The 27,238-nt window shown below is 42.4% G+C and overlaps 2 protein-coding genes and 2 long non-coding RNA genes across 7 annotated transcripts; 3 read left to right on the top strand and 1 right to left on the bottom strand.

Annotated features, from left to right (window-relative positions):
* The first annotated feature begins 1,772 nt into the window (after positions 1 to 1,772).
* LOC133905712 (uncharacterized) lies at positions 1,773 to 4,937 on the top strand. 4 transcript variants are annotated; one of them, XR_009907679.1, is made up of 9 exons: positions 1,773 to 2,064; positions 2,132 to 2,455; positions 2,581 to 2,675; positions 2,762 to 2,810; positions 2,929 to 3,020; positions 3,149 to 3,326; positions 3,611 to 3,700; positions 4,391 to 4,463; positions 4,550 to 4,937. It is a non-coding gene; the product is annotated as an uncharacterized LOC133905712 (long non-coding RNA). The 4 variants fall into 4 exon arrangements; XR_009907680.1 differs by having other exon boundaries at positions 1,773 to 2,455; positions 3,535 to 3,700; XR_009907678.1 differs by having other exon boundaries at positions 1,775 to 2,455; positions 2,762 to 2,824.
* A 7,582-nt stretch (positions 4,938 to 12,519) lies between these two features.
* LOC133906487 (uncharacterized) lies at positions 12,520 to 16,462 on the top strand. Its single transcript, XR_009907778.1, has 2 exons — positions 12,520 to 12,833; positions 16,145 to 16,462. It is a non-coding gene; the product is annotated as an uncharacterized LOC133906487 (long non-coding RNA).
* LOC133906365 (auxin-responsive protein SAUR71-like) lies at positions 14,251 to 15,572 on the top strand. The gene has a single exon (XM_062348244.1). It carries the CDS (start codon positions 14,892 to 14,894, stop codon positions 15,369 to 15,371), a length of 480 nt encoding a protein of 159 aa, XP_062204228.1. The 5' UTR covers positions 14,251 to 14,891; the 3' UTR covers positions 15,372 to 15,572.
* A 6,665-nt stretch (positions 16,463 to 23,127) lies between the features above and the next one.
* Positions 23,128 to 25,882, bottom strand: LOC133906496 (phytoene synthase 2, chloroplastic-like). Its single transcript, XM_062348418.1, has 6 exons — positions 25,484 to 25,882; positions 24,677 to 24,727; positions 24,380 to 24,552; positions 24,018 to 24,253; positions 23,577 to 23,769; positions 23,128 to 23,459 (listed from the first exon to the last, which is right to left on the bottom strand). The coding sequence occupies exons 1-6, from the start codon at positions 25,833 to 25,835 to the stop codon at positions 23,313 to 23,315; spliced, it is 1,152 nt and encodes a 383-aa protein (XP_062204402.1). The 5' UTR covers positions 25,836 to 25,882; the 3' UTR covers positions 23,128 to 23,312.
* Positions 25,883 to 27,238: the final 1,356 nt, after the last annotated feature.

The following is a 27,238-nucleotide window of genomic DNA, read 5'->3' as shown; positions in this document are numbered from 1 at the left end:
TTGGTTGTTCACCTGTTCTACCAAACATGTCACACTCTTCTTCGTCCTGCACCGAAGCATTTGTCGTCGTCGAATGTAGATCAGGCCGGCAGAAAACAGAGCCATGCATATACTTGTATTCTGTTTGTCCCATGTTCACCATCTCCACCTTATCTCAGGACACGTGAAATGGACTCAAATTTCAGCAACTTTTAGCCCTTTTTAACGTACCCTGCACCATCTTTAAATCCAGCCCGGAATATACTCTATCCGGCAGGCACCATCTCTTTTTTCATCATGCATGTCGTTTTCTTCTTCTTCTTCTTGCTTGTCTTCTGTTACTTTTTTTTCTTCGTTCTCTTTTTGCGTCCTTTCAGGGATAAAGGTTATCGTCTTTCAAAAAAAGACTTTTTATGTGCATATTCCCTTGGCTTTACTGCTGTCTCCTCACACTCTCTCTACCTTTCCAGTTAGTATATTTATGCGTATTCGTACTTATCTTTTTTTCTTCTGAAAGCAAGTAGTATATTTGTACTTATCGGTTCTTAAATTATTTATCTGCAATATTGGAAAAAGAAAGGGAATTACCTTTGCTAATTTTAGGAAATATGAGGAGCAGGACCATGGCTCATAAACACTGCGTGAACTTGCCACCGGATTAGAGAATTCTATTCTAGCACAGTCACGATCGATCCGTGCATTGTATACGCATATGGTTATCGACAGCTAGCGATCGTTCTTTGTGCCCACATGTCATCTTCTCATATAAATTTTGGAGGCTTATATATATATATATATATATATATATATAAACACTTGTATATACTCCCTCCGATTTTAAATATTTAACACTTTAACTAAGATCTGATGATACATTTTGTTTGAGCGCAAATAACTTATAAAATATTTAATTTGAAAAAAATCGTATGTGTAGATTTATTTTTAAACATATTTTGTAATATTACATTTTTATATTTCTAAACTAAATATTTTCAAAGTTATTGATAGTCAAAATTTTAAAAATTTGATCGAATCCTAATCAAAACGTAAATATTCAAAACCGGAGGATATATCTTAGTCATCATCACCTTTACAGCCTTGGAGTTGGAGATCCGATCCTGACCTTGTGAGCTTCTGTCAGCAAGCTCCATACGACCGCCACAAACAACACAAGTGGCTGATCGGGGGGTGGATCCATATCCCGTGCTTAGGGGTTTTAGCACGGGTTTAACCTAAGTCACCGAAGGATAGCACCCTCTTAGACCCATGTAGCACTTCTCCCTTCAAAAGTAGCAAATAAAGCTATCTAAATAGATCATATCTATTGGGTTGCTCCGTGTCATGACACTACACGTATAACCTAGGTATGACATAGCTCGGTTGAGTTGGGTCGGTATGGGCACGGCGCAGCTTAGACCGATATGGGCACATCACGGACGCGCATGACTCGGGCCGGCACATTTAGGTTCAGCTATTTTCTATTTTTTATATATTTTTAATTTTGTAGCTATTTTTTTTTATCTATTTTCTATCTATTTTGTATATTATTTTGTATATATTTTTTAAATTTTATAGCTATTTTTTATTTTTCTGGACCGTCGTGCGTCGCCATTCTGCCTGACGCCATCCCACTGGGCCGACCTTGCCACAATCATGATCGGACTGATCTGATATGGCATGGTGCATGACGGGTCATAGCCGGACCCGTACGGGATCAGCCCGACAGATCCATTTGGACACCTACGGTAGCAAAGCCCAGTCCAGCTTCCTGCTCCGTGCGACCAGCGACCGTGCCCGTGCAAGCCTGCCGCCGCCCGCCTACGTCCCTGTCGCCCCCCGCTGCCCGTCTGCGTGGCTGCGTCCCTGCCGTCCGCTGTCGGCCCGTCGCCATGAGCGGCTGAGCCCCTGATTCGTCCCTCCCTCGGTAGCTAGGTCGACGAGCCTGCAGCTTGCGTCACCGGCAGCCGCGCCAGTGTGCCCCGACTCCTCGAGCGCCGAGGCTTCGGCGGTCGACAACGGTGCTGCCAGCCCTCCCCTGCAGGCTCCTCCGCAAGCTCCGCTCCCGAGATGAAATTTCTGCTTTGGGTGCTCGTCTCTGAACTCGGTACCTTCGAAGTTTACAGTGTTACTAAATTTCAACACTTGTTCTCAGGAGGGGTCGTGGTGGAACAAACAGAGAGGCAAGAACCCAACCATGCCAGTTGATTAGATTAGTTTTCTATCACCTCCTTTTGTTTGAATGCTTGCGGTTTGCCGGGTTATGCATGTTTATTTTTTTTACACTACAATTTGGTACCAAATTCACCAAGCTATTGATTCGCAGTATCCTAAATGCTGATGCTTGTTGTTGGAGTCCAGGAGTGAGGCGGGTTCTGCGGCGGCGTAGAGGAGCGCGGTGTACGCGCTGATGCTGCCGTTTGACGGCAGCTTCCGGGCCAGAGCCTCGAGAACGAGCTCCAGTTCCGCTTCAAGAACGGTAGATTTTGTTCTGTCTGTCACCTACTGGATTTTAATTTTGAAGTACTCGATCACATCAAAATCTGCAAAGCATGGAATGGGAATTTCTAAGAGAGGAAATGGTGTACTGGTGCCTCTTTATAGGTGATCCTGAGGTGCAGAGGATGAAACGAAGCAGTTGATGCAATATTCATCAACTCAGAGGATAACGCTTTCAAGCTTCTGAAGAAATCCATCAAGTAATGCCATAGTCTTAAGTCTTAATTTAACCACAAGGACATGGTTGTTTTTGTTCTATAAGTGGCTCACTTGCATTTTCATTCAGGATGCTGTCCAAGATCAAAGGAACTTTCAGTCATATAGAGGACAAGGAGGTAAAGCTATGCAGGTTCTTATCCTTATGTCACCTGAGTTGCTAGTGTTGTTAGTCTAGGTCAGCTCCTGTTTATTTTGTGTTTTGTCAAGTATGTTTAAATTCAACACAAATATCAGATCCCTGCAAGCTTGGACTGGTTTGGGTGGTGCACCTGGGATGCATTTTACAAAGTTGTTAACCCAATAGGTATTAAGGAAGGGTTTCAAAGGTATACAAGGACTGGTTTTGTCCACTTCCTTTTTTCATGTTATTTGTCTATTTTCATATCTTCATGTGTGATGAAGTTTGTTTATCCTGAGAATGGTTTGGAGTAACTACTGTTTTCTTTGCTATTAGGTGCCAAAGAGCTTGCTGAAATCAAGGGATTTCCAAGAGCAGTGCATCCTCCCTTTAATAGAACTATCATGTTTCTTTTCCAGAAGTGTCCATCATTCCCCTTATCCTCTTGAAAAGACTACATGAGCAGACAACACTCGAATCGCTTCACCGTCCTATTAAAGGAATGATAGACCAGGTGAGTAAATTTTCTGGACCTGTCAGCATCCTTGTAAGATCTGTACAGCCTCAGTTTGTTACTTTGCAATGACCTCTACACATTGCATGGGACCCTTAAATTTTCATCGAGGCTGTTGAATGTGAATATAATCCATATAAGCTTGCTGTCTTGCTACTTGCATCTGACTTGATGGATGAACTGTAATCCTATCCTTTTTCTATTTTAGTGAAGTGCACAGGATCCTTTTGCTTCTGTTTCATCTGGTGGGAATATGACGGCTACTAAAAACGCTGAAATTGCAGGTAAATGAGAACGAGGATTTTATACGAAGGAAAAGGGAGGAGGTCTCCTTTTCACCAAATGACAAGGCATCAGTTGAGAGCTTCCTTCAGGTAGGATTTCCCCAGTTAGCGCAACGTTCCTCCTTTGTAGGCGCTTTGACTGTAGGGCTAGCAACGGGTCAGGGTGGGTTGGGCCCCTGTGGGTTTTAGACCTGGCAGGGGCGGGTTCAAAATTAGCCCCATGGGGGTTGTGGGTCGGGGACTTGATTACTGTTTGGGTCAGGTGCGGGGTAGCTTTTTGCTTGCAGGTGTAGACGGGCACCCAATAGTGGCGGCCCAACCGCCCAGGCCGGCCCAGCTACCCCTACCTAACCCTAGCCCCGATGGCTGATGCCTGTAGTGTGTGCCACCGATCCCGCCCGGAGTTCGCGTCATCGCTCCCGCAGCGCCATCGTGTCACTACCCGCCCGCCGCCACCCTTCGCTCCACTCGCAATGCAGCCGCCCGAGACCGCTCGTAGTGCTGCCGAGCTGCCTCCCGCGCCTGCCATGGCTTCGGCGCGCCACGCCACCGCCCACCCCTGATCGCTGCGGCATTGGCACTCAAATCCCACCGCAGGTCCCCGCCGAGTTTGGGGCCGGGGGTGATTTTTCACCTGTTAAAAGTTTTGGGGGTGGGTCGGATTTTCCCGATTCGGGTTTCAGGTTGGGTGTGTTTTTGTTGCACCTGACCCTGACCCGCCGCGAGGTCTACTCGACTGTTCTTTCTGAGTTTGCTGAAAAGCTTTTTCCTTGAATGCAGGATGAGAAGAGCAGCATAAATGCTTCATTCACACGATTTTATGCATCCATATCAGAATACCGTCAGCCAAGAGGTAAGATTATAAGAACAATGTCTAGTAAATAACATTCCTGGTGGCTCGTATCCTTTCAAACCATTGACACCGGTGCATTGTTGCAGGGAGAAAAACGTTATAAAATGCCAATGGAATTACAGGGATCCATCTGGAACTGGTTAGCTGCCAAATGAGGGCTGAGGATACGCATTTGTATGCCGATTAGGTGCTAAAGTCGCCAGTGCATAACCTGGACCGATGCAGCTAGAGTTATTCAGACCGGGCATTGTGCGCTCATCAATTTTGATGTTCAATGTAGCTTCCCCTTTGTTATAGTACATTAGACACTGGAATTGATGTGAACAGTTAAAAGGGATGAATGCAAACACTCCCTTGTGCTCGTCAATTAGGCGGCTTCACTTCGTTATAGTACATTATACCGAATCTTGTGATGATCTTCGACAGTCAATACAGCGTTATATGCAGGAGCCAGAGCTAACGAATTCATGCGAACATCACTGTTCTTGCATTCATCGTCACAGATTATATGGTCTTGATGGAAAGAAATGCAGTATACATGTCAAACCAACAAACGAAATTGAATTGACCTATCTACCTAGGACGATATACATCTGCATCAAAATGAAAAAAAAAAATATAAATAAAAAAGCTCAAGAAGAAATTAACAACGAGCCAACGAAAAACCATGAAACTACTACCTTTACCTGTAGATACATGCCAGTCACCCATATCTATCTATCTACCTATCTAACAGGTTTCAACATCGATCCGTTGATCATCTGCTCGAAATGAATCACACCGCAGGGGATCCTCAGCACGCCGCGCTGGCCGTGCCCAAACTGCTGCGCGGCCATCTCCAGTAGCGCCGCCATGCACGGCTCCCTCAACATCTGGACCTGCACCAAGATCCTCTGGCCCTGTTCATCGTCTTCCCCGTCGACGAGCACCATCGGAACGTACCCTTTCGGGACCTTCCCGGTGGCGCTGCAGACGTACCACGCCGGGACGGCGGCCTTGGTGCCCTGCTTCCTTGATCCCCACACGGCCATCTACGATACGATGCCGTTGACGACCAAGAGGATATTGCGATATTACAGTGGTATTGATACGTGCGAGATGTACAAGCTCTGTATATGTAGAATCCACAGAAATGGTATAGCCAGATGGTTAGATATTGCGCAATGCAGTGGAACTTATATAGCCATGCAATCAGGGGAGATCGATGCTTGTGAAGCTAGGACTCATGCCTGAACAAGAACAAGTACAGTCCGGATCTAAGACGGTACGTGCATCGAGTGAGAAGTTATAATTATATAATTAGCAAAGATAGATTTGAGGGTGTGGTGATGTTGACATGCAGTACAACGATGGCCAGAAAGGGTACAAGACCACGTATTCCAACTAGTCTGGTCTTACTGTGTTTGCTGGTCAAGCGGCGTAAATAAAATTTTTAATTGGTAGAAACATATTTTAACAAGCCGTTTCTATCAAGAACAATAAAGACGTACTCAAAGTCTGGTCTTACTGTGTTTGCTGGTCAAGCGGCGTAAATAAACATATTTTAACAAACCGTTTCTATCAAGAACGATAAAGATGTACTCATCAAAGTCTTTGTAATCGCACGCAGGGCGCGCGTGTGAAATGAACTGGCAGCTCAAGCAAGCAGCATCCCTTCACTGACTGTCGGTCAGTAGCAAGCTACTAGCTACAGGATGTGTGGTCTCTCTTTCGATCTAGAAAATATTTAGGCCAGACTAAGTAAGATTAAGCAGACCATATGCATTGACGGTCAACATGTAAATCGCCACTACTTGACGCACATCCTAAGTAACACCAACTGAGATTATTGATTGATCGTTCTCACACATATATGACATATCCCATCTGCATTACTGCTGTGTTGACAAGAGGCAATATGATTAAAAGAAAATGGCAGAGTGATCCCACATGCTATTTTTGTGATCAAGCTGAAACAGCTCCACATTTGTTTTCTGATTGTCATGTTAGCAGAGTTGTGTGGGGGTGTTGTTGGGCAATGCTTTGGTGCTAATAGACCCATACATCTGGAGCAATATTGCACCATCAACTGAAGAAGATTGCGAGAGACAAGATGGAGAGAACAAAAAAGACAAGGAAAAAGAATGACATGATGCTGGTGTCGAAAACCGTCAGAAGCTGGGCCCTTTTGTGTAGCTATAAACCTGAACTTTATTTTTCTCGTTCTGTAGTATCAATCAATCCATGGTCTGCTCTCCTAGGTGTAGTTACCTAACGCAGGTTAATTGGAATTAGGAAGTAGACGCCTTCCCCAAAACTATTTCTCTTTCATGTTGCTCGTTCTGTAAGGCAAACTATGGTTATTTCTGAAATGGAAATGGGGTAAGGCCCGATTCGGAAAAAAAAAAAATCCCGTCTGCATTTGCCTCTCACTGTATGTATGTAGTCCATCTGTTCTCCTCCTCATACCTTGTGCCTCACCAGCCATCACAAAAGCAATCATCAAGCTTGACAAATGTGCATGCACGTTGTGTCTCATGCGTTGTATACATATTGTTTTGTTTTCAATTTTATTGATCGATATCTTTCGTTAATGATGATACGTAAATTGCAAGGAACACAATTCTTCAGCACCTCTTAGAACCTAACATCCTCCGTATGGTTTTGAGAAACCAAGTTGAAATGTTATTTGATTTATTTGTGATGAGTGATTGATAATGTTGTTATTTTAGTTTGTTGATTTATAGATTGCACGGGCATATATATATATATATATATATATATATATATATATATATATATATATATATATATATATATATATATATATTGCAATTATAATCATGACTAACTAAAGTTATAGAGAGAAATAGAGTTAGGTGTTTGTCTTTGAGTTTAGAAAAATTATACACGCTGAATGATCTGGTGCTGGGGATTTTGTACACGCTAGAAGGTCCGACGTTTAGATGAGATTCACGCCAGAGCTTTTCAACTCAGAAACAAATATTGAGGTACACGCCAAATGGTCCGACGATGGGCAACAATACACACCAAGGCATTTCTTTCAGAGAAGTTGCAAATCGACTCTGGTGAACTTTAAAAGGTCGAGATGTCACCTAGAGAGGGGGGGGGGGGGTTGAATAAGTGTTCCTACAAAATAAAACTTCGCAGCGGATTAACAGAATCCGAAACTTACGGGTTCAATCCGGAACTTTCAAGTTCCAGAAGTTCCGAACTCAACCCGGAGTATCTGGGTACACAACATGAATTCAAAATTAAAGTACTCCTAAGCAAGTCTAATCGAATCTAATGGTTACTACATGTTCCAAATGATGTCTAAAGACTTTTCCATGATTCTCCTGTAGTCACAAGCTCACAATCAAGTAGATCGAAAAAATCGCCTAAAAGTCAACTAGAATAAATATGAACTCAAGTAAGTAAGGAGATAAAGATTTATTTTCTTGAAGTTCGGACACCTCCACTTGAGGTTCCTCTCCGTTGAGGAGCTCCAGAGAGTCGGGTCTCTTTCAACCCTAATCCTTACCAAGCGACAACCTAGATCGAGCTTGGACTTACTCAAATGTCCTCTTTCCTTATAGAGGTGAGGATGAACCATCACAAACGTCCCGAGGCACACCTCAAGTTTGGGTGCTCGTGGTCCCGAGCCAAACTCAATAAGGGAAGAGGACATTCATAAATTCAAATAAGGTTATTTGAATTATAAGTTGGATTCAAAGCTCTGACTTTGGGAGAGGATTTGGATTCAAAGGTTTGAATTCAATTTGAATTTGAGCTGAAAAGAATCTAAGAATAGATTTGAATTTGAGAGACATTCAAATTCAAAACTCCACTCAAAGAACTATAGAAACAAAATAAACCAAAATGCATATGATTCAATTTTCTGCAGGGATTAAATTTGAAATTAATTTGGTGCTCTCTAGCATACTTAGCCAAAATAATATAAATCCATATATATATTTTCTTGATTTTATATTGGTTTAATAAATTGAATTTTTTTAAACAAGAGTGAATTTAGCTATTTTCTAAATGCTAAAACTTGAGATGTTACACTAACGAGAACCTTTGCAAGGCTATGCGGAGGTGGAACACCTCCCCACGCACTAGCACAACACTTTCGTTACACGACTTCCGCGTTATAACCCACTTATTGCTCCTGCTGTTAGGCCCATGTCAGGCCATAAGGCCGACCAAGCCTCGCCCGACCGTGCGGAGGTGGACACCTCCCTATGCACCGGGCATGGCGTTTTCGCTGAGGGGCACCAACATCCCAGATCTGAGCTACACCCCAGATCATAGTGATCCTTTAGTTTAACCTAGCAGTGTGTTCAACACTAACCTCCTTACAATACGTGACTCAATCATACTCAACATTCGGTAGCAGTGTGTCATTTAGTTTAACCTAGCGTAGGCAATGAAGGAGTCAGCGATTATCGCATTGATCCGTTTTATTTGGACTAAGTTGGGCTATGCAATCTGATAAAAATTGGTCGCACTACTCAACCAAATATGTAGTACATCGTCGCTCATAACCAATTAAAATGAGTTCGATGATGTGCTTTTTGTGTGTGTGTGTGTGTGTGTGTGTGTGTGTGTGTGTGTGTGTGTGTGTGTGTGCGCGCGCGCGCGACTGCTCTAGGTACCATAGGAGATATGAGAAAGTCATCTTGCCTATATATGCAGCAACAAGACATCTCAGCATGCATGGACAAAACCCAGTCACTAACACATCTTACCAAGATCCTAGAGTACCAGAACAGAAGAAAAAAATGTTTTCGTTACAGAATCTAGTGAAGTAGCTAGCTAATTCATGATTTTGTTTTAGAACTAGAGGAGATCTTGCCATTGACATTAGTGGATTGCCTTTGTCTCTGTCGCTGTTTGCATGCTTCAATTTGTACGGATCCCGTCGGTTCACCTGCTAGAGTGGAATAGAACTGCTTTGAAGCAAAAGCACTAGGATCCACCCATGGAGTGAACTGTCATCCTCTTGGACACTATTGCGGAGGGCATTACCTAATCGACTGCTAAAGAACTTAACGGTCGGGGCCCATGACCTACCCTAGGTTGCAACCTCAAGATCTTATCGCCAAGGCAGAAGTTCCTCGAGATCTTACCGCCAAGGCGAAAGTTGGCTCTTTAACAGCACCTGTGGCCATGACCCATTGTGGCAACACACTTAGGCTTCGTTCCTCCCTGCACTTGAGCAAGAGTCCTTAGAGTACTCTTGTGACTACTAGGGGATTGACTTCCAGCAGTTGGAGGCGACACCCTCTTTTATGAGCAACTGTCTGAAACTTAAGTCCTCTCGTTGGCAACTGCCCCCACCGTGTTCGGGCCAGAGACCCTATAATACATTTTGGGCTCTCTTGTTGACCTTTTTCAGTCTCCTCTGATGTCCCTGAACATTCCCCTCTTGTGAGGGTCAAGGATCCCCTTGTGCTCCTCCCCGACCTTCACCTCCTAAGGTGACTTTGGCAAGACGTAGGAGGATGCCCTATGATATGACGATGGTCCATCAAAGTCTTCACCTTATCTTGAAGCACCTGATCGTTTTCGATGCATCTCCTCCCTCACTATCGATTATGTTCTCTCAAATCATTTTGGTTGCCAACCTTCAAGCTTACATGTAGTCGCTTTGTGTCGCTAGATCTTGCGCTGCTCCAGAGCGGTGTTGTTGCGGTTTTCCCCTCCTTGTTGGCTCTTGTAGTTTTTTTTATGTTGTTTTGTTGTTGCGGTGCTCTAGGCCCAACTCTTTAGCTTGGTTCTTAGGCCTCTTTGTTGTATGATTTTTGCTCAGTTTTCTTTTAATTAACTGAGCTTTTCAACCTATCGAGTTTTCTTCTTACTAATATAACAGACAAATCTCCTGCCAATTCAGTTTTAAAAAAGAATTGCTTTGAAATGGGATGATGATTTTATTTCAGAACTAGAGTTGAATGAAGTTTTTTCAACTCTACCTATGAACGGTTTGAACTCCATTACTCTCTGTAGATGACGACTCAAGTACTATTTTTCAACTAATTATTTTTTTGCATCCATGGTAGAGTTGAAAGAAGTTTTTTCAACTCTACGTAGCATGAACGGTTTGAACTCTATTATTATCTGTAGATGACGACTCAAGTACTATTTTTCAACTAATTATTTTGTTGCATCCATGGTATGTTGTACATACGTACGTTCTCCAAGCCTAATCGGTCCGGTCGAGCTGCTTGTACGTGCATCGAAGAGATGTCTGACCAAGCTTGGCAAGTAAGTTCTATATCTCTCTACTATTTAAAAAATACATATTAGTTTTTACACCCTCCTATATCTTACCCTCCTCACTTCTATATCTTGGCAAGTGCATGGTTTGGTATGTTGGGTTGTGGTTGAGATGGTTTTGTTTTCATATATATGTTTATTATGTTTTCAGTTACATTTATGCTTCAGTTGGTGTTTACCATAAAAGAAAATGGCTGTTTGGTTAAGTATAGGTGCTCACACATAGGTCTTAAGGTTACTACTGCATATAAAATTACTTAACCTTATGGCCTATTTTTGGTAAATACACAAATGCATAATCCTTATAGTCGGGTTATTATATGTACCCTATATGGATTAAGTCTTGCGAATAACTTCGTACTCCTACTGCTCTTTCAGGTTACAGGCGATAAAAGGTCAGCTTTTGGCTACTTCATGTCCGCCGATGCCGGTGGCGGGAAAGAGTGGTGCCATCTACTCGTGTGGCGACGTTTTGGGTGAAGCCTAAGGGCATATGGCTCCACTGGTCTTTTTATTGTTGTTAGGTTTTAATTCTTCCGCTGTGTAGTTTACCTCTTTTGATGTAAATTATTCTAAACTGTTGAATGTTTAAGAATTTATAATATAATATTAATTACTCGTTCTTTCTTAAGTTTTGTTGTGATGTTATATGTTAGAAAGATATGTGTTCTGATCTTGGGTGCAAGGCATGTGTTTGAGTTATAGGGACGGTATTTTGATTAATCATTATAGTCATGATTATATAATTGATCGATTTAATGATTAATTAGAATATTATTTGGACGGTTTCTCACAGACCATGAGAGATGGGAGAAAGGTGCTGCTACTTTTGGTCAGGTGCTTTGGGAGAGAGAAGATACTCGCAGCTGCCCTTGTTTTGGGGAGAGAAAAAGGAAAGAAGAAAGGGCAAGTGGCGTTGATTTTTTGCTAGCATGACATGAGCTGAACGGTGTAAAGGGTGCTTTGCAATAAGTGGGTGTTGCAATGGAAAAGAAAAGGGATAACAACATGTGGCCTGTATGTCTGGGAGAGAGAAGAAAAGTGCATGTGGGCTGCCGACCAACCGAATTGATGGTTGTTTGCGCAGGCTCCCGTTGCAAGCTCCCAATTGATGATGATGGCTGGTACCCATGAATTGGGATGGTTATTTATGCAGGCTCCTAATTGATGATGATAATTGATTTTATAGGAGTTAACAATGTTATTATATGTAAATTTTTAGCTCTCGTTGCAATGCACGGGCATTCAACTTATTATATATAATGAGTGTAATCTTAGAAGTAATCAACGTGACATGAATAACGTAGATCATGCATGCTGCATTTTGGATTAAAGGAGGACTCAGATATAGATGCATATCGACGTGCTTAGTGAACGTACGGTTTTGGTGGAGGTTCCCTTTCCTTGCATAAAGCGTCTCAACAAGGTAGGTTAGTGCTGCCCTAAAGAATCAGACAAAATTTCGTAGATGACACACACACACACGTGATAATACGCACGATTACGGGTGTGTACTGTGAGTGTGCGTGTGTAGCAATGTTTGCGCATCATCCTATCTTCTAATGGCAAAAAAAAGAAGACATAATGCCTGGTGATATATGTGTGGAGGAGTTCCCTTTTTCATTGCATAAAGAGTGTCAACAAGGTTGGTGCTTCCCTAAAGCTCGAGGCAAATAACCATACATGTTGCCACACGCACCCGCACACGCACACGATTGTCCAATGATCGATCTAGTCATCTTCCACAGCTACATATGCTGAGCAAAGTGCCGTACACAGCGCATACCACCACGAGAAGAAGATATCCTAAAGCATAGGCAAGTGCAACTGTATGTGTACCGTAAGGTACAACTAGCTGATCATATCCACCAACCAAGTGACAGCGCTATCTATATAGTGAGACGTAACAATAAGATATCCTCCACGAAAGCAGCCACTGTGATGCCAATCAAATTGTTTTCTACATACGAGAGAGAGAGGCGGAGGGAGATTTGAAATGAGTATATATAGATGGAGCAAGGCGCTGATACATTTAGACACAAGTAAGATATTGTTGCACATGCATGCATGATCAAAGTGGAGCTTGCATCAGCGTGCACGGAAGCTAAGGTTAGTTCGTTGCCTTCTCTCTCTTTTGTGGGTGCGTGCGTGTGTATATAAACACCTTATCCTTCACCTTTAGTTTCCAACTATGCATATGCTTGCTACCTCCACTCACATCCATTCTAGGCTTTGACTTCCTGGAGTAATAATTAGTAGAAAAATATTAGCGGAGTGGTCTACAGCGAATTCACCAAGACTAATATATCCATGGTCATCCACGACCGCATTTTTTGTGGTCATTAAGAATTAACTTTTAATGACCACATCTAGACTATTAATTAACGAGCACATATGCCGTCATTAATATTGAATTTCCTAGTATTCGAATAAGTTCAAGATAGAGTTCAATTAAAGTAGTTGGAGGCCGGTGTCATGCGTCGTTTCAAGGTGGAATTCTACTCCAGCTTATTTCTGAATCAACATGCATGATTTCATTATTTACAGTGCCATATGCACAGCGCGAAGTAGAAATTGTAGCGTGCAGACAGCAACAGAGTCAAACGCAATCCATGGTAGTCAATGTCAAGATCTCTCTAGTCTTTATTTGGGGGTAAAAGATCATTTAGCTACATATTAGCTACTAGATTCTACCAAAAGTTTTTTCTTTGATGTAAATGCATGTTGTTGATTGAATTTTGTCCATGCATACATATGTCGTCGTCGTTGTTTGTTGCCTAGTCAGGAAAATGTTTTCATGTCTCCTGTGGTACCTAGTGCAGTCGCATCGTTTGATAGAGACAACTCATCAACTGATGCGTGTACAATCAAGCATGTGTGATTAACTAAGATAACCATGCCCTTTAATTCAGCTTTATAGATATGCTCATATACACAAGGAAGAGCGTTATCAGATATATATACATTGGCCCGTGTCACTTTCAGTTAAAAGTTAATTAGCATCATCAAGTAGGTTGTCACATGCATACTTTTGACCCAAGCATCAAACTTGTGTAAAATTATCATAAGCAATTACTACGTGAAAAATAAATAAAGGAGATATAAAATTAGTAACGGATCGTAACATAACCCATCATTGATGATAATAGTGATAGGTCATAGTTGTAACCCGTCAGTGACCAAGTCATCAGTGACATATCACCATAGAACAATTATTAGTGATGAGTCAAGTTGTGACACATCACTAATGACGGCATTCACAAATGATTGACTCAGTTTCGGTTACATGATGATATTATTGTTTATGGGTTCTGTTTTTGATTTTACATGTTGTTTAATTTAAGTTAGAGAAAAATATTTACTGCTTCCTATAATGCAAAGTGCATACAAGTAGCAATTGTGTGTAGAATATCTATATAGTAAATATATGCATAGCATGATGCTATATTTTTTATTTTTCTTTTATTTTTCTCTTTTTTTTGGGACCCGTCACTAATAACAGTTATCATTTGTCAATTCACTGAAGATCTTTTTTCACGTAGTGAATGATTACTACAATTTTTTTTTATGATCCCATTTTTTATTGGATTGCATAGTACAACTTATTTTAGAATAAGATGATGTAATAAATCCATGTTTTGCCGACCCTTGCCTACACTAAGAGTCTATGCAACTCAATATAGTAACAAATTCAAAACCCAGAGGTTGGGACCTACCTAACATGGTTTTCAACGCGCATTTGAGCTCACGGTGCTAGTTGGCTAGGTAAAGCAAGCCTAGAAATAAGAGGAAACAGTGAAGTATGTCGTCAACTTTGCTTAGTGGTTGGTGCATCCAACTCGTCTTCTATACCGAATCGAATGGATGCTTGCGAAATGGAATGGTGTATGAGTCATGCACACATAGTTCTCTCCTTTTGGCCAAACAATTCCGCTACAGCACGAAAAGCAAAGCGAGCCTGTACATCACTGCACACCGAAAGGCCAAAAAGATTTGCAAATATTCTCTCCTGCACACACAAAAATGTAAAAAGAAAAAGAAAACGAAAACCGAAAAGGTGTCGTACCAGACGCCGTACGGCCACTTGTACCCTCCCTTCTCCCCACCTACTCCACCGGGCCCCGACAACCACACTGAGCCACGGGCCCCACAGCCGCATGGCTCCACATGGCAGTGGCTCGGAAGCCACGCGCTCCTGCGGCTATAAATGCCACCCCGCACGCTACCACCTGGCGGGAACGACTCTGGCTCACCAAGCTCAGTAGCCGAGACAGATCTGGGCCGTCCGCTCCGATGAGGCAGATGATCAGGCGGCTCTCCCGCGTCGGCGACTGCTCGTCGAGCTCCTCCTCTTCGTCGCCGGCGAGGCGGCGCGGAGGCGGCGGCGGGGGGAAGAAGGCGCACGCGGGGGTTCCGGAGGGGCACGTGCCGGTGTACGTGGGCGGAGGGGGCGAGGGCGCGGAGGAGCGGTTCGTGGTGCGCACGGAGCTGCTGGGCGCGCCGGCGCTGGCGGAGCTTCTTGGCCGTGCGGCGCAGGAGTACGGGTACGACCACCAGGGCCCGCTCCGCATCCCCTGCCCCGTCGCCGTCTTCCGCCGCGCGCTCGCCTCCGTGGCCGCCGACGAGGAGGAAGAGGACGGCGAGTAGCCTGTTCTTGGCCCGGCGGCCTGTGAAGTTGGGCGTCTGTTGTGTGTAAAATAGCCCGGAGAATTTGTGGGCTAGCTTGGATGTTGTTTTCCTTTGAGTTGGTTGAGCAGAGGGATATACTCATATACAGAGGTGAGGGATGTAGCTACTATGATATTGATGCCGTCCTCATGTACACAGCTGCTTGTTTCAACTTAAACATCTTTTTTGGCGGAGCTTCCAGATCTATATAAAATTTAAAGTTTACATGATAAAATAAGGTGATTTAAATATCTATTTTCTGTTCAAAATAAGAATAAGATATCTCTAAAAAAAACTCTCAATTTGTTCACATATTCGGCTCCAAGATTTTTAGAGAAAGGAATTACCACCTCCAAAAAATCTTCTAGCTGTAGCTCTACGAAACAAACCTCAACATACATGAAGACTTTTCTATACTACTAGTATACATACTCTCCCCAATAGGTGTTTAGAAAGTAGTATACACTTTACTTATAAAGTAATTGTCAGAGTATTAAGTAAGTGACGTCCTTGATAACGGGCTCCATGAGGGTATAACGATCGGCGGGAGACATTTCCCAAACTCTGGCTCGTCGCGTGACCATGTCAAAGCTCGCTCGACCAGCGCGAGGCTTGCATGAACAGTCTCCTTGCAATATATTGTGATCCCGTGACTAGTTCTTGCTGGTCGCAGGATGTCCATACATAACCTGTCTAATCCTATTTATTGATTTTCACTCAAGTATTTTCCTTCCCGAGGTACATTCCTTCAGCGAACAAAGTTGTGGCAAGCGCAGATGAGCAGTGCCCCGTCCCACAGTATTAAATGCTACGGATTGAGATTTTGCGGACCAACTTAGCGCCGTGCAACAGATGAGACAAGTTTGGCAGGGTCAACAGGGCAATAGGGGTACCTGCACCATTCGTTGTAATAGCCTGTGGATGGAAGGTTTAACTAGGTATGAGGTTACTGCTTTTGGGCTCATTTGTAAGTTCTTCTTCTATCTAGTCTAGTATATAACGTGAGAGGATCTCATCTGTAACCGGTTGACAAACACTCATAATAAAATACACAAGGCGTATAGTTATTATCCTTTGAGAGGTCTTAACCTGGATAACCTCTATTGTTCTTGAGTTCTAACAGATACACACCCATTCAAGATGTTGATCACGCGCCTGTCGTCTGGTACACTTGAAATCATTGTCTCAAATTAACCCTCGATAGTAATATATACATATAAAAAATAATATATATTCAAGTTATAAAGGGATCAACTATGATCAAACTAGGAATATGTACTTCTGGAGTGCATGCATATATATGACCATCTTAGTAAAATAGCTATATACGTTACTATAGAATCTATTTAGTAGGACCTCTCTATATAGACGGATCTATGGAACCACCTGTATAAAGGGTACCACAGATGGCTCTAAACTAGAACTGTCTGAGAAAATGGCAACGAGCAGTTGTAACAACTCGGGACACTACAATATAGATGATTCTAAACTGAAATCGTCTATACTATTAGTACAGAGGGCTGTAGTTTGTAACAATCTGTATTGTTCCTTTTTGTCCATACAATTCCAAATTAGAAATATCTATAGAAAAAAGAACATTACACAGTTCTAAACTAGAACCGTCTGTACTATTGGTATTAATAGTACAAATGGTTTCAAATTAGAATTGTTTGTACAAATTAGTACAGACGATTCTAAGTTTAGAGCTGTCTATACTAATAGTGTCCCACTCATTTTGAGCATATATCATATATAGATTATTTTTATACAATAGTCAGGAATGAACGACAAGTGAGACGGTAAGAAATATTAGCGCGAGGTTAGAGGTTGGGAGTTCGACTCATAGAAAATGCACTCGTGGTATTTTACGTGAAAAATCGTGTGACTAGCGACCACGCCTACATAATAATAATAATAATAATAATAGGGGGCTGATATGGGTAGGAAAAATATATTTGTAGATTTTTAGCTCAGAAAACTTAGTACAGACGGTTCTAATAATAATCGGTATGTACAAATAATTTATACAGATGGTTTAAAAATTGCATGTATAAATTTATACAGACTCTTTCCTTAGACAGTTAAAAAAATGTTCCGCACAGAATTTTTGAATCGTCAATACAAATCATTTTTCATATATATATATCCAGGTAAGGTCTAGCAAGGAAGGAGAAAGCGTGCAAGATTATGTGACCTTGGCTTAATCGCCGTCAGGATGATCATTTGGTTGCTTTGTGAGTTTCAGTAATTGGTATCACGTCAACATTATATATAATACTATTTGTGCCTCAGAAAGTGTTGGTGGTTCCCTCCGTGTACCGTTACACGTACGCGCCTGTACTTGCCGTACTGCACGCCTAGCGTCTCACAACCCAAGTAGCGTAATTTGTGTTGTTGAGATGGATGCTGCAGGTCGGTCTTGCATGGTGACACGGCCTGGCTCCATCACCATCGATCTCACTGTGGCCCGGGCACACACCCTACCCTCCCGTACCACAATCATTGGCGGCCGTACGTGCTCGTGACAGCAACGTAGTAGTAGTAGGACGCACATACCTACAGTGAAATAAAGTCTTCATCAAGCTGGGTACCTACTTTGGTGATAAGTACTATCGCTTTGATCAAGTTACCTATCAAATATCTAAAGAATTAAAAGGACAAATATTTATGGGCAGAGTGAGTATTAGTACTCGCTCTGAGCTTGCTTGCCGGTGACACGTCACGCCTCACCTGACTCCCCGGTGTGAACAGTTTTGAAACTTTTTTGCCCATAACTCCTGCAGTACTGTGTGAGGCACAAGGTCTCGATCGAATCCCAGGTAAATCTATTGTTATCGGCTGATATTGATCATTATTACATGTTATATATATATACTTGGATGGGAGAACTCGAGTTATTTGAAGCTGAGTCAACATATATAAAGGCCCCGTCTACATGTTTTCCGTGCATTTTGTTTTGCCCCCAACACTCAATTTTCTTGTCCTTCGTATCGGGATCCGACGGCCCCTCCTTTCTTATTTCTCCTGCTACAGCTTCTTTCACCCCGATCCTTCCTTGCCCCACCACTGCCCAGTGCTCTGATAAGACTCTATATCGTGTTATGGTAGCCTCCTAGTTGCCGTCATAGTCATCGTTATCCCACCTCGATCATGTCCACCGACTGTCCTACGCCATCTAGATTGGCAGTGTCCAGTCGTACAACCCACCAACAACCATATCGGCATACCGCTATGGGCTTCCCTCTAAGCCCACCGAACTTTGGTGAGTCCCTAAGCCTAATCCGTAACCTACTCAAAGACCTCGCCGGAGTTAGAGAAAGATTGAAACTCCTGTGAGCGAATCATGATGCACAACCTTCGGCCAAAAATCAGGTGTGGAGAGCCGTAAAAATCTTTTTTCTTCTTTCTAAGAAAGTTGGAAGGGGACGTCTCTACCTAAATTTTCATTACCCAGAAAATCAAGTCTGGAGAGGCGTCAAAATGCTCGGGAAAATTATAGCAAAGCCGTATATTAAACATGCATTGAAAAAATGAAATTAAAACAAAACAGAAAAAAAAAAAGAGATCAGCTCTCTTACCGGCATTACATGGAGGCCTACCAGCCGCCTAGTTAATTACTACCAGCAGCCACCCACGCTTCAAGTCTCAGCACATATAAAACGCGCAAAATTCATTAGAAGATGGAAATATTGATGATTTTTTATCGAAAACTTGAGCCACTTTAATTACAATGTTATCAGAACCAATGACAAATGAATTCTTCTAAGGGCTTGCTTATTTAGCCTTCTGCTTCTGGCTTATCTGAAAAGTTGTGTTTTTAGCTTTTCTGAAAAGCTGTTTTTCGATTTTAGCTGTTGGATTTTACAATAATTTTTTGTTTCTCAGCACACTACTTCTAAAAAAGCTACTCTCAGCTAGTTTCTTAGCTTCTAGTTTATTTCCTCATAAACAGTCTTCTGGCTTCTCCAGAAACCACTTTTCAGCAAACCCGTTTGTTTAGATTTTTAGCTTCTAACAGAAGCAGAAAACAGAAACAGCTTGAAACAAACAAGCCTTAAGTCTATAACCTTGCAGTCAGTGAAAAATAAGTAAAATCTATTTTTAATGGTGACAAATCGTAAATTGGCATAGTATAAAGGCTAGCTCTAATTTATCAGGAATCGAAAATCGATAATCCACCCATGCATGCATGCATGGCCGCGACCGTCCAAACTGCCATCCTTGTTGGGCAGTGTAGCTTTTGACGGGTGGGCCCGCGCGAGGCCGTTTGATCGTTTTCCGTTAAAATCGTTGGGCCTAACGACCCAACCTAACGTGCACCAAGGGGACCTCGGGACAGGCAGATATCGCCATAGCTGCGATTGTATGTCGCCTCTCGCCTGCTCGGTGTCGCTTGTCCTCCGTGCATGCATGTTACTAGTACACCAGCTTCACAAATCCATGCCAACCCCATTGGATTCCATGATTACACATGCTCTGACTCTTAGCGCTTCCTACTACACTCATAAGGATCGTGGAAGCCTGCATAAATAAGGTGAGAACACAAGGTGAGAAGTGTCATTATGTTAATAATGATAAGTGATTGATGATAATGTTGATTTAGAGCTTTTGGGCTAAATAGCATGTTTCAATTTTGTTTGATTATGTTTTTGGCTAATCAGAGGTGGTGATGAAGAAGGAATTGAAGATGCCGGAGAAACATGTTTCTTGGCTCATGATGTGTAGGTGTATGCAGTGGCGGATCCAGCCAGGCAAAGCAGGTAGATGAACTTTAAGACGAGATTAAAGAAAAATACCTTAATTAAGACTATAATTAAGCGAAGCGAACAAGTCCCCAACATAAGTCGATAAAACCATATAAACCAGCAAATTGGAAAATAACCGAAGGTAAACATATATGTAAATATGCAATTAAGCAAAGTAACCAAATGTAACCAAAGACAATAGAAAAAATTAAGTAAAGAAACTTACGAAACTACAACCACTAGTTATGTCTAGAACTAGAAGGCTTAGGCAAATTCATCTTCCGTTTTTTCATGCCTTAAAACCGGTTCTTAATAGCATTAGAATCAAGTCCTCTGAATAAATCCCGCTCAATATAACACAACATCAAGTCATTAAGCCAATCATCGCATATTCTATTGCGCAAATCAGTCTTGATGATGTTCATGGCCGAGAAGACTCTTTCAACAGATATTGTTGCAAACTGATAGTACCAATGCTAACTCAATAAAATAGTACACCAATAGAAACACAATATATTTTTGGATTTCTACCATCTTCATTGCTAGACTTGCAAGATCATGACAACCAATAAAATCTTCAACTCTTCAAACATGAAGAATGAATGTTTCAAGTTGATCTTTTATAATGGCACGATCGCTGATAGAGAAATAAATGTCATATATCTCCGTAAGTCTAGCAATCTTGTGCATATCAAACTTAGAGAATATGTCTCTTAGATCAAGACAAGAAAAACATATAAACAACTCTGAAGATAGCTCACTAAAACGATGAGTCATCTCTGTGTTAATAGCATCAAGAGCTACATAAAAGATGTCAACACGATAATGATGGTCTTGAGTGACGGTGATCTTACTTCTTCTTGATTGGCCCCATCTTGGTACTGCTTCATCCATATTTGGAATTGGTGTTTTATTTCATTCACAAAATATTTTGACTTCCGCAAATAATGGCTCCCAACCATGATTCCTCAAGTTAAGCAAACGTGCTTTCACATCAATCAACAATGACATGGCCTCAACAATATTTTGGTCCTCTCTTTGCAAGAGTAGAGATAACTCACTTATAATATAAAAAAATTTCAACATCATCTTCATAATAAACACAAAGTTGAAGCTCTCCATTATTCTCATCAAATCACCCGCTGATGTTGGATTTTGGGCATCTTCCTACACAAGCCCTAGCACCTCTATCACTGCAACCCACATGGATTCAATACGGATTAAAGTTTTGTAATGAGAACCCCATCTAGTATCTTCAGGTCTTGCCAAGTTAGTTTCTTGATTTACCTCTTTCAGAAAAATATCACCGCTATCTAACTTGGTCAATAAGTTCTCATGGTGTTTGCTAGACAATAAATCATTCCTCTTGCAAGATGCACTAGTGGTGGTCACAATCATATTCACATATTCAAAGAACTCATGAATAGATATGCAACTATCTACAACACATACGATTACCAATTGCAATTGATGTGCAAAACAATGGACATAGAAAGCATATGGATTCTCATCTCTAATGAGTTTCTGAAGACCATTGAATTCACCTCTCATATTCGAAGCTCCATCATACCCCTACCCTCGAACTCTAGCAATGTCCAAACCGTGTGTAGAAAGCAACTCAAACAAAATTCCGGCCCGCCCCGCCAGCGCCGGCGGCGCGAAGACCTGCACGAGATGGCACGCTGCGATCTTTTGTGGCGTAAGCTCCAGCAGAGCCCTTCCTCCGCCCGCGGGAGCCACGTCCCTCGCCGCCACCAACCCCCCGAACACGTTCATGGCGCCGCGGGAGACGAGAGTTTGAAAATAATTTTCCGGCTGGGAATGAAGCGGAGTGGGTTTTGGGCTTCAAGCTTCTTGGGCCACATGCTTCTTGGTACAGGAATTGGAGCCCATCAAACTGGGCCCTTCAGCTCATCGAGTAAATTTCACAGAAATACAACTATTTGGATATAATACTTATAGAACTACAACTATTGTGACATGTATCACACGACTACAATTATTTTGACACTAGTTACCGTATAACTACAACTTTCCCATAGCTACCCAGTGCCAAAACGGTATAGTTATGTGATAAAGTTGTGGTGTGGTAACCAGTGTCAACATAGTTGTAGCTCTACTGTACATGTTAAAATAACTCTAATTTTGTGGGTATTAGGTCAAAATAGATGCAATTCTGTGAAATCTACTCTTTCTTTTCCTTTTCGCTCCTTGTTTGGTCCTATTTTTATTACTCACGGTTTCTTTACCTGTTTGATTCTTTACTACAAGACGAAATTTACCGCTTGATATTCTCAGATCAAAAATTGAATCCGAAGACGATAACCGGCCAAAAACTACAAACATAACGGTAATCAGCCGATATTTTGGCTAAATATGTTGAAATCAAAATCCGTATGAATTTCTTCCGGGTACGTTTTCTACACATAAACCCGGTTACGGGCCAAAATTTGGAATCCTACTATTCCATTCATGTACCTGCCAACATCTCTTGTTCAGTAAACTGCAAAAAGAACAAGAAAATGTTCATCATACTTCATCATGCAAAGATGTGGCTCACGAAGAGGCGGCGTCCCGGCCACAGAAGACTGCTGCAAGTGCCATATTAAACACTGCAGCAGAGTAAGACCAGCAGAAGCAGGGCTTGCCACTCAAAATGCTGCTGCAGCCTGTGGCTAGGTTATGGCTACCGCAGCCAAATGTGGCTCTCGTTCGTCCAGTTCAGAGGATGCCAGCGGCAGCCTCACCAAGAACACGGCCGGACTTGATCAGATCATGTTAACATCATGTCAGTTCAGGAATGCAAGATTAAACCCTGTTTAACTGATCCGGTAACAGCATCTGTTAGGAGAGTTCACTTCTGATTATTATTTCCTTGGCCATTCAGTGTTCAGGTCAGTACGCCTGAAATTCTGAATCTATGATATCCGTAAGATGAGGGATTGCAATGTGCAAAGCAGGCAAATCCCATTCCTGATAAGAGATGTTACTTGAGCTGTAACTTCCCCTTCTGTATTCTAACATGAGCCGAGTATTGTGGGACCTGAAATTAGTCCCTTGAACTGAAAACTGTGACAGGCTGCTGATTATATACAACATCCAAGAAATCTTGCAAAAATGAACGGAAAAAAAGTGAAGGCAAGGGGGGAGGGGAGTCTATTCTAGGGAAAGTTCATCATGCAACAGCTGCTCTTGCATATGCAACCGGTAACGACAGCAACTTCTTCGCCTTGCCTACGTACGCTCGCTTGGTGAAATTGTTGTAGTCGTTCGCTTCGATGGCATCCAGGATCTGCCTGTACAGCCACAGAGATGCAAGAACCTGCAGGCGGCGAATTGTCCAAAAGGTAAGGGAATCAAAGCCCACAAAAAAAAAAACGCTGCTTTCCTGACCATTTCAATTTTAGGCATAAATGCTGAATTTTCTAGTCTCACATACCGGCCATCTGCTCGCAGAGTCTAGATGGGCAACGCCCTTCTCAGCCTCGTCAAAGAATAACCTAGCACGCTGGATCTGGCCCTTCATGAACCTCCTCCATTTATCGGTCACTTTCCCTCTGAATATGTCCTCTTCTGTCAGACCTGCCTGCGCAAGTTCGTCCATTGGAAGGTATATTCTCCCCCTCCTCGCACTGAAATTCCATCCAAAACAACAAACACACTATATTACAATCGAGCAAAAAAGAAAAATATTGTTGGACAAATAGACAGTAAAATACAGTAAACCTAAATGCACTTGAATTTTTCATTCTGTACTAGATTATAACGCACAAGTGTTCGATATAAAATTTATTGGGTACCTATCTAACACGATGTAGGCCTGGTACAGATCCAAAAGTAAAGAATATGCTATTAAGTGCTAAATAAAGTTGGTACTTACTCTTCCCCTACATCTCTGAGTATATTTGTCAGCTGGTTGGCAATGCCGAGAGCTAGCGCAGCATTGTACACGCTGTCAGTTGAGGCCTTTGAGTCCGGGGCGATACCCATCACAGGTACTGTCATGAGGCCAACCGTGCCAGCAACGTAGTAGCAGTAGAGGTAGAGCTCATCAAATGTCATGTACCTCGATTTCCACAAGTCAAGCCTCATTCCTTCGATCATATCTTTGAATGGCTGTAGAGAAAAGAAATTGCGATGTTACAGAAACATCAGAAAATTGTAGTACAGTGCTAATTTTATTATTTAGTAATCTTGAACTGCTCTAGAGACATGCTGTGGAATTTTAGTTGGCTGTTTTACCTGGATATCTACCGGAAACTTCGACACTGTGTCTGAGAGGGCCACATCGTACATATCATACGGACGGCCTTCAAAGAGATCTTCTAATCTCTTCTCCCATCGATCAAGTGCAGTCGGCGTAATGTAAGATGCGTTAGGACCATCTACTAGTTCATCAGTTCTTCTGCACCACACTGCAAAAAGTAAAAAATAAAATTAGAAGGAAAAAATATTGCTTAAGAATCAACGACATGAACAAAAACTTTAAGCTAGTTTTCACAGTTGGAAGGAATAAGTAAATCTGCAACTTGTTCGTACCATAGATTGCCCAAACGGCTTTGCGCCTTTCAGGGGTCATAAGCTGTGTACCTGAAAGGTAAATCAAGCAAAGATAAACCGTGAGAAAGTACATAATACAGATGACAAAATTCCACTGTGTGCAACCAATCTCAGTATTAATCATCAAGCCACTGCTACTCATAGGCCCATACGCTCACGGCAATAGAAAACTCATTACTTGTAAGGTCAGAGATCCAAGTGGAAACAAAACAAAGCGGGAAACGATCATTTAAAAAACTAGAACACTATGATTAAATCAAGCCCATGCGTACCTAAAAATTGCCAACCAATCTAGCCCTGACCCTATTGAAGAAATGTTGCCAGTAGTTCACCACAATTCCATAACCAAAAAATAAAAGTGCACAACAGTTTTGATTATTCCCTTGAGATGGCCAAGATGAGAGATACCACCCACGTGCATTATCTTACCTACTGAAGTCGCCAATTTTTTTATACAGTATGTACATGTACAGTTGTTCAAACTTGAGAGAGCCTCATGAGAGTTGTAGAGCTGTGAACACTTTCTGAATTTTACAGCGAACTAGTAATTGCAGAGTTGTATTTTTTTCCAGAGATTTGACCCCCTGAAGACTCTTACAATCATTAGAAGGTGGCCATAAAAAAATTCAATCTTTCAATCTTACTATCCAGAACTGCATACGCTGGGTAGGAATTGGAATCTAATGGCACCACTTGGCTTTCATTTCGCCAGTTAAATAGGAGTAGCATGTAACCAACAGTTAATTACTGAGGAAGGAGAGCCCAGTGGGCGGGCGACTCACTGACCTAGGTAGAAGGTCTTGGCGTACTCGGAGCAGACCTCGCCGCAGCGGTCGTAGGCGTCCCCGAGGAGGCTCCACCCGAGCAGCCGCTCCTCTTCGTCCTCCGACCACCGCGGGCGCAGCCGCGGCGCCGTCCCCTTCTTCGCGGCCTGCCGCAGGACCACCTCGTAGACGGCCTCCTCCGACGCCGTCCTCACCGCCGGCGCCGCAGCCGCGCGCGGCCTCGTGAGGGAGGCGCCGGCCCTCGTGGGGGGAAGAAGGCGGGGGGCCCTCCCCCGCCTTTGCGGGCCCGGTAAGCCGTTGCGGAGCCTCCAGCCGCCGTGGTGCGCCGCCCAGACCGCGGACGACCCCGCCATCCGCCGCGGGAGATGGTGATGGGTTGGGGTGTGGGTGTGGATGTGGGTGTCAGAGGCCGTGGGGCTGGTATTTAAATGGGGTTGGGTAGCCGTTTGGAGCAGTGGCTGCCATTGAAAAAAAAAATCAGATAAAGATGTACATTATCAGTTATTTAGATCATCTGTATATTTTATGTATTAATTTAAAAGTCATTGTGGAGCTTTTAGCCACCGTGGACGACATCGCCATCCGCCGTGGGAGATGGTGATGGGGTGAGGTATGGGTGTGAAAGCGAGAGGTCATAGGACTAGCTTTTAAATAGGGTTGAATAGTTGTTTGGAGTAGTAGTTGTTATTGAAAGAAGTTTCTGGAAAAATATGTGTACTACTAGTTATTTGGATCGTCTATATATTTTATGTATTAATTTTAAAGTAAATTAAAGAAAATATTGAAGATTTATAAATATACATATCGATATAATTATATTATGATGGAATGTATTAGTTTTATAGTTTTATCAGTCATATTTTTCCATTTTTTGGTATGATGTATAAATATTCGGTTTTCTATATGTTTATTCTGGTCGTATGGCCACACTTTCTGGTTTTTTAATGTTTCGATTTTCTATGCTTTTACTCCAGTGGAACAGTCATACTTTTCGGTTATTTTATATGATGTGTATATGTTTTGGTTTTTTATGTGTTTGTTTAAGTGGGATGATATTTTTTACCGTTTCATTGTTGTGTGAATCTCAAAGCACATGAACAACATAGATAACTGGTGTGTATGCACTCTGGAGCGGAGTTGCATTTTTCGCTGCTATTGGTCGCACCAGTTCTTAACGCATGTATCTCCACATCTGTTTATAACGTGAAAATTTTATATGGCATGCTGTAGTTTTTACAGGAGTACTTTTCTTATTTAAAACGAACCAGTATAAGATCTATCTATTATATTAAAGAGGAGGAGTTAAGGCAGGATAATGTGGCTATATAAACATAGAGAGCCACGATATAGCGTGACACTTGATTGATTTCATTTTCATATTAATCCAAAAACATAGTACATACTAAGCTTGCGGCCTTGATCACTGCCTAGGCAGCGATAAGACAGGTAAGTGATAGCTAGGTTACGGATGTGACCGGACGACCGAGCAAATGCACTCATGCAAATGCTTCGCCGTCGTCGGTTAGTTCCTCATCGAAACGTACGCGTTGTTGGATTGGTCGCTAGCCATTTCGCGTGTCCTCTTCCGCCGATGGATCAACGAACGCCTCCTGCGTTGTTCGCCTGTCGTCCACAAGGAAGGCGATGGCCCACGGGTGCCGCCGTCGCCGCCGTGGCGAGGTTTCTCTTCGCCATCTCGATCGTTCCCGGCGCATGCAGGTTTCCAGATACGCTTCTCGTAGCCACCATCGATCCG

The sequence above is a fragment of the Phragmites australis genome, chromosome 23, assembly GCF_958298935.1.
Source record: "Phragmites australis chromosome 23, lpPhrAust1.1, whole genome shotgun sequence".
NCBI classification, from domain to species: Eukaryota; Viridiplantae; Streptophyta; class Magnoliopsida; order Poales; family Poaceae; genus Phragmites; species Phragmites australis.
This window is presented reverse-complemented; position numbering and strand designations above follow the sequence as displayed.

Bases quoted from the DNA above. Each gene is read 5' to 3' on its own strand.
- LOC133906365 (XM_062348244.1), top strand. From the start codon at position 14,892: ATGGCAGTGGCTCGGAAGCCACGCGCTCCTGCGGCTATAAATGCCACC.
- LOC133906496 (XM_062348418.1), bottom strand. From the start codon at position 25,835: ATGGCGGGGTCGTCCGCGGTCTGGGCGGCGCACCACGGCGGCTGGAGG. The intron at 24,254-24,379 runs GTAAAACAGCCA...TTTTCTCTACAG, and splicing joins AGTTTCCGGTAGATATCCAG to CCATTCAAAGATATGATCGA. The intron at 23,460-23,576 runs GTATGTGAGACT...CGCCGCCTGCAG, and splicing joins ACTCTGCGAGCAGATGGCCG to GTTCTTGCATCTCTGTGGCT.